This window comes from Nymphaea colorata, chromosome 2 (genome assembly GCF_008831285.2).
Source record: "Nymphaea colorata isolate Beijing-Zhang1983 chromosome 2, ASM883128v2, whole genome shotgun sequence".
Lineage (NCBI taxonomy): Eukaryota > Viridiplantae > Streptophyta > Magnoliopsida > Nymphaeales > Nymphaeaceae > Nymphaea > Nymphaea colorata.
The window spans coordinates 19,422,892-19,434,924 of record NC_045139.1 but is presented as its reverse complement, the minus strand read 5'-3'; the positions used below and the strand labels follow the sequence as shown (position 1 = coordinate 19,434,924).

At 38.2% G+C, this 12,033-nt stretch overlaps 1 protein-coding gene across 1 annotated transcript; it reads right to left on the bottom strand.

Annotated features, from left to right (window-relative positions):
• Positions 1-1,063: 1,063 nt before the first annotated feature.
• LOC116248115 (uncharacterized) lies at positions 1,064-10,477 on the bottom strand. Its single transcript, XM_031620724.2, has 7 exons — positions 10,082-10,477; positions 9,926-9,995; positions 9,742-9,847; positions 8,753-8,819; positions 3,008-3,083; positions 1,561-1,853; positions 1,064-1,478 (listed from the first exon to the last, which is right to left on the bottom strand). The coding sequence occupies exons 1-7, from the start codon at positions 10,289-10,291 to the stop codon at positions 1,389-1,391; spliced, it is 912 nt and encodes a 303-aa protein (XP_031476584.1). The 5' UTR covers positions 10,292-10,477; the 3' UTR covers positions 1,064-1,388.
• Between the last annotated feature and the right edge of the window lie 1,556 nt (positions 10,478-12,033).

Below are 12,033 nucleotides of genomic sequence, written 5' to 3'. Positions count from 1 at the left end.
TTATTTTGTAAAATCCTGAGATATTAGAGAAAGCTGATCGATTACTCGAAGAATTCAACATTTCGAGTGTGAGTATTCGAATTTGACATTCAAGTTCCAAATGTATTCGGAAGTCACAAAGGGGGGAGATCGATGGATTAGTATCCTAACATTTTTATAAAGATGATAAAATTAATATTCATTAAAAATAAACTACCAACATGCCAGAGCCTCTGGATTTGGCCCAATGCCTGTCATGGATTACACACCCATAAATGGCATGTCTCGGAGAAGAAGCACCTTTGAGCTCAGCCCACTTAAGCGCCTTCCAGCCAGCTTGAACCGCAAACCAGTAGAAACTCAGTTATCTTTGAAGCTGTGTCTAAAAAGAGCTAAGAATGAACACCTCATTCTCTTCTTCAAGTCCTGAGAGTTCGGCACGACATTCATGTCCTTTCCGAAGGGGCAACCGCCCACATCTGAGGTGTTCAAACTACAGGTTTCATATCTTGAGGCATTCAAACAACAGATCTCGAATCTTGCCCCCACCATGAAAAACTCAATGTTTGTCAAGGATTCAAGTCAGATATCTTCAAATGGTCATGCTGCAGCATGAAGTAGCATTAAGAAATATGATATTTCCCACAAAAGCTACAACCAACTTACGAAATATGATATTTCCCACAAAAACTACAACCAAATTTGTAAACCAGTGAACGTTATCAGTGAATAATATCTGGCTTGTAGGTTAGAGACTGCATTAATGACCTAGAAAATTTCAACCCGAATTAAACCCAGACATGAAGGCTATGGAGAAGTAGAACGCTACAACCCTACTGTACCTGTATAACCCAGGATGAACACCTGCAATAAATTCGCCACCCCGCTATGCCAACCACTTGTGTCTGACTTAAATGAGCAATACCTCAAAAATTCCAACAGACAACCATGACCAATCATCATAAGCCTAGAACTTATCAGTTAAACTAATTATTCGTGTTTTTTTTTCCTAAAAAAACGGGGCAGCGTCTAAGTAACAAGGTTGACTGAAAATGCATACCAAGCAAATCAAAAGTTGCATAAATTCCCACTAATCAAATGAATTTCAGATTTTTTAGCCTCAATTTTTTTTTCTCTTCCTCCTGTTACAGCAGCAACAGCAGGCTGTCAAAAAGTTAGGATACACAAACAGCCTCTTGAGGCATGAATTTAATGATACCACTTCAATCTAAGTGATCATCCTCTTGGTCCCATTTGGGTTGAACCTAGAAGTCAACCTATTGTCAGTAACCACACTTGAAGAGGGTTAGGTGGCTAACCAATTCAACATCCGGATTGTAGACAATTGCAACAATCTCTCACATGCCACAAAAGTATGTCATCACATTGCAACTCGGTCACATGAGAATTTACTCTTCATCAACATCCATCTCTGAAAGTGCATCTCTCAATATCTCTTTCAAAACAGTCAGTCTAGATTTTGCAAGCTGCACACAGGACTGTAATTCACCGCAAATCTGTTACTTAGGAGACATGAATGTAACAATAGCACAAATTCCAAACGAGTAAGAGAAATTGAACCTGGAGCATTGACGAATTAGCAAGAAATAGACCCCCTGGTTTATACAAGAACAGGAGGCGGCTTGATGTATCCAACACGATGGTTACAAGTGTGTCCATGATGGATTCTTCTTCTGCATTTGGGTCCGCCAGTATATACTTCTTGTGTAGCACACATGTTAGTGACAATGGAATCTCCCCCAGCTGCAACTTCCTTTTCTCCTTACTGCCTACCACTTCTGTGTGTTCTAAAAGCTCCGCAGAAGCAACAGTTATCCGTCCTTCATCACTGAGAGAAACAGGGGGGATTTCCACTGCACAGGAGTGATAATAACGTGGTTCATTCCACGATTACCAACACAAATGATAAACTGAAATAATTGCAGGGTAAAAAAAACTTATGGAAGCAACTTTTAATCATTTAGTGCTTGTTGATTAGAGAAACCTAGTAAACAGAGCAATGGCATCACCAAAAGTCAAGAGTACAGGAAGTTCAACATTCAGCCTATAAAAGTCAAGAATTTTGTTCTCTGGGATTCTAACCTTCAAGATCTACATAGAACTAGCGACTAGGTGTCACCTAGGTGATGCTCAACAATATAGACTAGATGCAAATAATAAATGACTAACATAAGCAATTATATTCAAGTAAGACACTGAGAGAGGAAAATGGCACTAAAATTCCTAAAAATAAGGTTTCTAAGGAGTAATTGGTTGCAAAAGTACAATGCAAGTTTGATTGGGGAAGCAAATGAATCAAACCTAAGGTGCGGGTTTTGCTTGTTCAAGAGTTATCCCTGCTCAGGATATAGTTGGCAAACATAACAATTGACTAGACACTTAGAGACCTAAGTCTTATACAAAAGTACAATTGGCAAACATGGAGTCAACAAATTTGACCCAGTAGCTTGGCCAAATTAGGTAGCCGAGTAGGAAGCAGATTACAAAGATGAGATTTGAGAGAGACTTGTTTCCTAACTCAGACAAGGATTAACTCAGCTACCTCCATAAAGTGTTCCAAGTTTTGAATGTGGAGCTCAGGATCTGGTCTAATGAAGTGACAAATGCAATGTCCATGTGAAGTTAAGACAGCAGGACAAAGCTCCCAAACCAATAATTTGTAAGAGGATTCTTAGATTTTCAAGCACCAAAGCTTGCTCCACAAGGGTTGTAATGGTGAACTGCAGGTGTAACCATCCAGGATAACAGAGAAAATAAAAGAAATTTAAGCATGTGAGGAAAAAAGCTACTAGCAGTCAGTGATCTTAAGCAACTACAATTTTTAGTTAACAATTCATAACAACAGTCAATAGACATGATCAGAGAAACACCAGGATTGTTAAGATGAACCAAACTCATACAGACATCATAACTTTTTGGGTGAACTGCTAAATGAGAAAAGTGCATTAATAAGCTCCATCAATACAAGTTAGCATTCATTTCATGAATGAGGAAAGACATAACTTACAATTAACAAAGGCGCCAACAGCTGAAAGTAATGCGGCATCAAAAAGAGAGCCATCTGCATCCAAACAGTAAATGTCCTACAAAAACCCACGTAGTAATTGCCATCATTGTCATCATCATAGCAAGAAACTGTTTGTCCTTTTTAACGTTATGTTTTCTCATTAATGGCATGGCTGAAATATTCTTTATTTTTAATAGGACTTATTAGTCGATGGTGTAAAAGATTTATTTTATAATATAATCTTAGGGTTCAGCGGACAGTTACTGCCACTGCCGTCGTCCCTATCCTTTGGCACTTCTCTTCTCCTTCTTTCTCGTTTTTCTGTGCATAAGTCTTTGGTGGATGCCACAGTAATCTGATATTACAAAATGTTAGATGGTATCAAGCCAGGTTGCAGGCATTTACTAGAGGCATGCTCAAAGAGATCTAAGTTGTCTTTTCACTCAAGAAATCCCTCTTTTCTGACGATAATCTGATCTGTCATCTTTCCTGTCTTCTTATTTCTATTCTTGGTGATCTCTCATCATTCTCTGTTACTGTTTCTTTTGGTATTCCTTTTAAGCTATGCTCTTAATGACGCCGTATAGTCCTCTCTTTAGTCTGTATTCTCTACTCCCTGCACGTGTTTGAGGTCTGCCCATTAGTCTTGACCATTCTCAGTAGACCAACGTCCCTTTTGTCTAGTCAGTTCCTTATAAGTTAGTAACAGCAGTATTAAACCACTCTTTATCATCACAATTGGTTGACGTTTTCATTTTTCTATCTACTCTGTAGTTCTTTTATTCTCCTCCATATTTGGTCTCCAGTTTTGTCCATCTGCCAAGCTTGTGCAGGTTGACAGAAACAGGTTACCATCTTTGCTCTTTTCCAGCAGGCTTCTAGCCCCCCCCCCCCCCCACCTAAAAAAAAACACCCCCGCCCAAAAAAGAAAAAAAAACGAATGTTCACAATAAGCCTTTCTTTCTTTGCCCCACTTCCAGCAGGTTTTACCCCTTCAGCAGGCTCGTTAAAAAAATATATATAAAAAAACCGAGCTTTTGCTTTTTGCTTATATCAGCTTACCTTGTTTGAAAGGCGGGTTGATAGGGGCTGATACTGTTTTATTGCTGATTAGAGGTCTCCTTCTTCATATTCGTCTTTCTTTCTTACTTGTCTTTGAATTTTTCTGATCTTGTTTTTGTTCTTCCCTTGTCAATGGATTCCTCTATGCATTCTGGTCCATTAGCCAACTTCTTGAATCAGCTAGTCACTGAAAAACTCACTCATTCTAATTTCTTGACCTGGAAGAGACAAATACTTCTGTTTATATGAGGTCAAGATCTCGATAAGCATCACAATGGTTCGTCTCCTGCACCACCGAAGGTTATTGTACAGGAATCTAAGGATGAGAAAGGTGCCACATGTTCCAAGTTCACAAACAATCCAGAATATACATATTGGAGAAAACGCGAACAATCTTTGGTTGCCTACATCACTTCAACACTCTCTCAAGAAATATTGGCTACTCTTTCAGATGATTACACTGCAGCAGAGATATGGACTCATTTATCTCAGACTTATTCTCAAATATCAGAGGCACAGTTCTATTTTTGAAGAAAGAATTTCAGAATTTGAAGAAGGGTTTGATGTCAGTCATGGAGTATATTGGTCGCAGGAAGGCCATCACCGATCAGTTGGTAGCCATTGGTAGTGCTATTTCAGATAAGGACAAAGTCCAACAGCTTATAAATGGCTTAGGACCTGATTTTGGCATGCTGACTATAGCACTGCAGTGTCATCCGCAGCTGCCCACTTTTGAAGAACTACAGGCAAAGCTTCTCCATCACAAGAATATCATGACGCAGAGAGCAGAAGAGAAAGATTCAACCAGTTTCATTCAATGCCTGCTACAGAGACTTTCGTAGGTTATGGACGAGGGAATGGAAGACATCAAGCAGGCAGGGCCAGAGGTCATTTTGGACATGGAGGACGAGGCATTTTGCCTACACCCATCATTCCAGGAAGCTCTACTACAGGAAATCAAAAGAGAATCCCCACATGCTTCCAATGCAATAAAAGGGGACATGTGAAAGCTAACTGTTGGTTTAACCCTCAGAATAAAAGAAAAATGCATAAACCAGAAAATAGGCCAACTAACTCTCATGGAACGAGGATACCACCAGGAGATGTACATCATGTCTTATTGTCAGCCCTATCACAAAGGACGTTCAAGCAGAATGAGCAAGGACTGTGGTACGTTGATTCAGGGGCAGCCTCACATGTGACGGACAATGCAAGTAACTTATCTAACCTATTTCCTTATCTTGGGAAAGGTAGTATAGTTACGGGTGATAGATCTCATCACTCCATAAGTCATATTGGCAAATGCACAAATTTACATGTCAAAATCGTCTCTTCCTTTGTCCAATGTCCTTCTCACTCCTAACATTAAAAAGAATAACGTGTCTGTAGCTAAACTTGTTGATGATATGCATTCAACCAGCGAATTTACTCCATCTGTCAATGTTAAGAATCTTCAAACGAAGGAGATGTTCGCTGAGGGAAAACAACGTGGAGACATGTATATCTTCAAGGAGAACCCAATCACCTCTTCAGTTTCTTCAGTCCCTGTTCTTCAATTGAAGACATCGAAGCCTTCTTCAGAGTCATCAAAGTTTTTCAGTCCTAATTCGTTCATTGAGAGTCTCTAGCTATTGTAATAAATCAGAACTCTAACACGGTCGTTCGGGTCATTGTAGTAAAAATTTTGTTGAAAGTTGTTTCTAGCAATCTTATTCTAGAGTCCAGTTTGTCATCTCCTTCAAAGTCTAAGAAAGTGCTTGAATTAACTCTATAAGAGTCATGTTCTTGTTCTTCCATTTCATATTATTAACAAAAGAGCTTCGAGGCCTTTTGAAATTGCTTGCTCTGACGTTTGGGGACCCGCTCGTATTCCTTCTTTATCTAGAAGCCGATATTATGTCATTTCATTGATTCATATTCCTACTATACTAGGATATATTTCATGAAACATAAACACGATGTATTTCAAAATTTTTATTCTATGGATAAAATAAAATTTTCCTATGATATTGTGCATCTGCAATGTGATGGTGGAGGAGAGTAAGAGGCAAACGATTTTATTGTCTTTCTTCGAGATAATGGAATAGGATGACAAATTTCTTGCCCATATACCTCGCAACAAAATGGTGTTGTAGAAAGTAAACATCATCATATCGTAGAAAGTGTTATAAACATGTTATATGACAGTAATGTGCCCAATACCCTTTTGATGGAGAGCTTTAATACATCGGTCTACATTATAAATCTTCTTCCTGTGTCCATCTTGAAAGGGAAATCTCCTTATTATATTTTGTTTGATCAACATCCATGCTATAATGAACAGAGTACTTTTGGGTGTGTATGTAATGTGCATATTGATTCATCTTTGAGAAATAAGTTTCAGGACAAGGCGACAAAGTGCAAATTTGTAGGATATGTAGACGAGTATAAAGGATATCAGTGTTATGATCCCACTTCAAAACGTATTAGAACCTCCTGAAATGTTGTTTTTGATGAACAAGATTTTGGCGTGGACGTGTCAAATCGAGTGCAACCCAAGATAGTGTAGATGTATGATCCATGGTTGAGTGTTGATCTTTTTACCAATATGGAGCACACATGTCAATCCACCATTCAATCATCCTCAAACAGTAGTGAGGGTTTAAGCAACCATCAAACCGATGAAGAACATCCTATTGAGCACTTTTTTGGATAAGTATATGTCAGAAGGGGCATAGAAAAGGGGCCGAGTAATCTAGAGGTAACCATCACTGAACAAAGGCGGAGATCGACTCGTATTCAGCATCCAATTCAACGTTGGGTGTCATGATACATTTTCTCTTGTTTTTCAACTGACAATGCAGGATGAGCCACTCTCTCTCAATCAAGCTGTATTGAAGCTATGAATGAAGAAATGGAAGCTCTTCATGAGTGTCAGACTTGGGATGTGGTACCATGACCAGAAGGAAAGAATGTTGTTGGTTTCGAATGGGTTTATAAAATAAAATATAAACCAGAAGGGAGCATTGAAAGATATAAGGCACGTCTTGTGGATCGGGGTTTCACGCAACAATAGAGTGAAGATTATGATGAAACCTATAGTCCGGTGGTTAAAATGGGTACAATATGTAACATCATAACTTTAGCTCTTGATCAATGATGGACACTCAGAAAGATGGATGTTAAGAATGCATCTTGCATGGAGATTTGAAGGCAGAAGTTTATATGGAACAACCCCCAGGATATGCATAAAAAGATCCTTCCACTTGGCTGTCAAATTGAAAACCTCTCTGTATGAGTTAAAGCAAGCATCTCGTTCTTGGTTTGAGAGTTTTTCTTTACAAATTTTTTCTACCAAAAGAAATGTATCACAACTCTTCTCCTTATATATGTTGATGATATTGTTATAACAGGAAGTACAAATGAGCATGAGGGAGAGGTAAAACAATGCTCAATGAAGATCTTTAAGATGAAGAATTTAGGAGAATTAAGGTACTTTCTTGGGGTAGAGGTTGATAGACAAGGGGACACATTGACACTCATGCATCAAAAGTATACTCTTGATCTCTTGGAAAAGACAAGCATGACAAACTGTAGACCGGCTACTACTCCTAGCGTATTACATCACAGATTAAGTTCTAAAGTTGGTGAGGCTTATGCCAATCCTACAAGATATTGAAGCGTTGTTGGTATGTTACAGTATCTTACATTTACCAAGCATGACATTGTTTACGTTGTTAATCAGGTTTTCTTAGTTTATGCATGCTCCAAGAGAAGGTCATATGGAGGCATTGAAACACATTTTTAAGATATCTAAAAGGCACTATAAAAGAAAGCCTTGTTTACCATAAAAATGATAATGTGGATCATGGACATGAGATAATCACTTACACAGATGCAGATTGGGCAGGTGATCCAAATGAGAGATTAGTGAGTGATTATTGTGTTTTCATAGGGCATAATCTTGTGTCTTTGAGCAGTCAAAAGCAAAAGGTTGTGGCACGATCTAGTACCAAGATAGAATACTGGTCAATGGCTGCAAGCATAGCAAAAGCTACTTGGATTAGACATTTGTTGAATAATTTAGGAGAGAAGATTGCTTGCTCAATGCTCCTAAGTGACAATCAAAGCACAATTAACATTGCTCTTAATCCCATCCAACATAGCAGGACCAAACACATTGAAATCAATCAACATTTTATTCAACAAAAGGTTGAGGAAAAGGAGATAAAGCTCCAACATGCTAGAACTGAAGATCAGTTGGCAAACTTATTTTCTAAAGGATTAACAAGACGACAATTCTGGTTGCTAAAGAACAAGTTGTACATGATGCAAGACCATGTAGAACTTGAAGGAGAGTGTTAAAACGTGTATAAGGTTTGGGTCATGACGTCACGATCTGGATCAGATCCAAACATCATATTAGGTGTTTTTCCTTTTAACGTTATGTTTTCTCATTAACGGCATGGCTGTAATATTCTTTGTTTTTAATAGGACTTATCAGTCCATGGTGTAAAAGATTGATTTTTCAATATAATCTTAGGGTTCAACAGACAGTTATTGTTGTTGCCGTCCCTATCCTTTGGCACTTCTCTTCTCCTTCTTTCTTGTTTTTTTGTGCGTGTCTTTGGTGGATGACAGTAATCTGATATTACAAAATCTTAGATCAAATCAAGTCATTAAAAGAGTAGCAAAGAGAATTACCAGATAGGCCATCCATGCTGCTTTTCGACTAATTATTGAAAGTTCACCCAAATTTATCATACCAGAACTGTACAAACAAAAATTCAACCTGTTATCACGGTCATGTGTCTCACCTTTACTATATGCTACTACAAAGTTGCAAACTAACGAAAAGATTTACCAAATATAATCTACATAAACTATTAAAGAATGTGCAAGACTACATCCTATTCACCAAAAGGAGTAGATGAACTTTGTGGCATAAAAAACCCTCAATTAGATGGACGATCAAAAGAAGGCAATGCTGGAAATATCAAAGGGCAAAGTCAAGATAGTGAAACATAAAGAAGAAAAGTCAAAGGTTTGGTTCTGTTTTTTTCAACAGGATGAATCCTTCATTAACAAACAGGTTAACCCCAACCTAAATATGTATCTACTTTTAGCTATTTCTCTTCCTTGTCCATTTTTTGGCAACGACGACTTTTGCACATAAATTGGAAACATTCACCAGATAATTCCTGTGAATCTCATTGTTTAGAATCTGAAAGTCCATCTTTGACCTCCATATCACACAACGTTCATGCACATGTTAGCACAGTCGCACATTCTTCCACTGAAAAGGGGAGAAAGATTAACTATCACTAGAAGTTAAGAAGCTCAACCAACCAATCAAACATATCAGCGCATTCACATAAAGAACATTCTCAACTGGTTTCAGAGGTTGGAAGTGAAATGAACCACTCATGACTAGCTTCACAAGATAACTTGTTCGAAGGCAATAGCACAAGCAATAGATGTTGGTTCACGTAAGTTCTTAACTAGCAAAAGCATATCTTATATAAATTTTATGTTAAACACTGGAGAGTATGTCTTACATACATTTTGAGTTATAAAATGAAGTAAAGAACGAATGATTCAAGTATTTCCGCTTACTGGCAATGAGTTTGGGTTCAAAGAACTCCGAAAACCAATTTTAAAAAAAAAAAAAAAAAAAAAGACAATCGTTGTACCTCAATATGACATCCGAAAGCTGCTTAGAAATCACAGGAGCGACCTCTGCAGGTCGACCTGGCCTGACAATAGGCGAGCATACAGGGGGCATATGGAATTCGATAGCTGCTAAGAGAAATCCCGCATTAAGAATCACGCCCAATTTGAAACCCACTACCAAGAGACCCAGAGATGGTTACCAACCAATGGCGCCCTCGTTAGGCGACTCAGATGTCGGAATCATGATCTCCAACTTGATTGCAGCCATCATCGTCTGCAAGCAAAACAATAGAATAAGGAAGGAAATGACAGTAGAATATTAAGCAAGCCACATAAGTTTTTTCTTTCTTTTTTTTTTACAGTGTGGCCGATCTTGGCGGTGGCCGAGCCGTCGGCGGTCTGGACCGTGCCTAGGACGAGGATGGTGGGGCGGGACTCGTCGAGGGACCTCGAGTCGGGGCGGAGGGATTGGGAGAGGTGCTTCTCGTAGAAGGGAAGCGGGAAGAGTCGCTTGAATGCCTCCACCTCCATCTCCCCCTCCAACGCCTTCCCTCCTGACTCCGACTCCATTCTTGCAACTCGATTTCTTTTCTTTCTTCCTCCTTCCCTAGCAGCCTAGAGTATGATGATGGGAGCAGCCGCAGTTCTGTTTCCTCCTCCTCCTCTTCGTCTTCTTCTTCTTTCTTCTCTACTGAGTTGTGACTTCTTCTTCCCCCGGTCCCTCTTCCTGGGAGTCTGGGACTCGGACCCTAGGGATGCAAATGGATCAGATACAGTTGCTAGCTGAATATCTGTGTCTTTATCGGATTCGTAATGGATTTTGATCGTTGTTTGAATTGCATCTGTTTAGATCTAGAGCATAATCCAGTTTTTTCGTCGATCCAAATTAGTTCTGGATCAAAAAATCCAACATGGGAACAAATTCTAGGGGCACGTCCACACCTAATGTCGTTACATATATCTCAAGTCCCCCATTTTATCACTTGCACTTGATTGGATCTGATTCGGCTCTGAATTCGGGCCCAAATCCTGCAACTGATTTTTGATCTGGATCTACACCATCCGCCCCTGTCACCCTTAGATGGATCTAGCGTACTCGGGTCAGAATACAATTAGATCAGAAAATTGATCTGAGCTATCCATATCCCTCCGCAAAGCCTCATAAACTGATCCATATCCGAATCCACAGTATTAAACTCTACATGATCTGGATTTGGGTTTTAAACTTGTTCTTCCCCTTTTCCAGATGCATGCTTGGAAACAGTAGGTGTTCGGTTGAAGGAATTGATGCAACACACTTCGTCCTACTACAGATATCCAGCTTTGTAATCGACCAGATCCATATCCAAACCAATGACCTTCCATCTCAAATAATCCAGGTTCATTACGCAAGTGGATCACGCCCTTTATGCCCAATCTTAAATCCCTATAAAATTTGTGAACTTCAATCGGAACTTGAACGGGATCCAGATCTGTTGTGTATATATATATATATATATAGAGAGAGAGAGGGGGGGGGGAGGGAAAGATAAAGTAGGAACAGTTGGCACTTTCTATTAACAGATCAGCAAACCTATTTTTTACATTTTTACTTCTTCTTTTTTGTGAAATCTGCCGTCTGTAGGAAACCTTAATGAAAATGATTATAGTTTGTAAAAGTTCAAGAAATTAGTTGTCATTTTTTTAACTTACAAAACTATTCTTATATGTTTGCAAAACATGATTCAATGTTTACTATTGTAGTTTTACAAAAAAACGTATCTACGGGTTCGGTTTTAAAAAAATAATGTAAAATAATGTAACTTTATGAGCCATGAAATGAACATTTAAACACTTATTTGGTAATAAGAACATTGTAATATTTCATGAATCTACTTTAATGTCACAAAGAGTTTAGCCAAAGAAATACTAAAATAGTATTTCATAAATCCTATAAAAAAATACTAATATTATATTATATTCATGAAATTGTGCTCAATATACAACTATACAAAAATATTATTCAACTATATAAAAATATTATTCATTTATAATTGATAAACAGTAATTATAATTCTAATAGATTCATTGTTTCCACATTAGTTTTCAACCAAACTTTTTCTAGAAGTATAAAGTTTAGTGCAATCATTATATTAGCACTACATAACAAACTTTTTTTTATAAAGTATAAAATTTAGTGCAATCATTATATTCCCACTACATTGTCATCAAATCGCAATGCAATCAAATCAAATTCAATTGAACTAACAGCACATTGTGATCAAATCACAATGCAATCAAATCAAATTCAATTGAACTCACTACATTGTCGT

Excerpts from the sequence above, each read along its gene's own strand:
- LOC116248115 (XM_031620724.2), bottom strand. The coding sequence starts at position 10,291 with ATGGAGTCGGAGTCAGGAGGGAAGGCGTTGGAGGGGGAGATGGAGGTG. Across the intron at positions 8,820-9,741 it reads CTTTCGGATGTCATATTGAG|TTCTGGTATGATAAATTTGG; the intron begins GTACAACGATTG and ends TTGTTTGTACAG. Across the intron at positions 1,854-3,007 it reads TGTTGGCGCCTTTGTTAATT|TGGAAATCCCCCCTGTTTCT; the intron begins GTAAGTTATGTC and ends ACTCCTGTGCAG.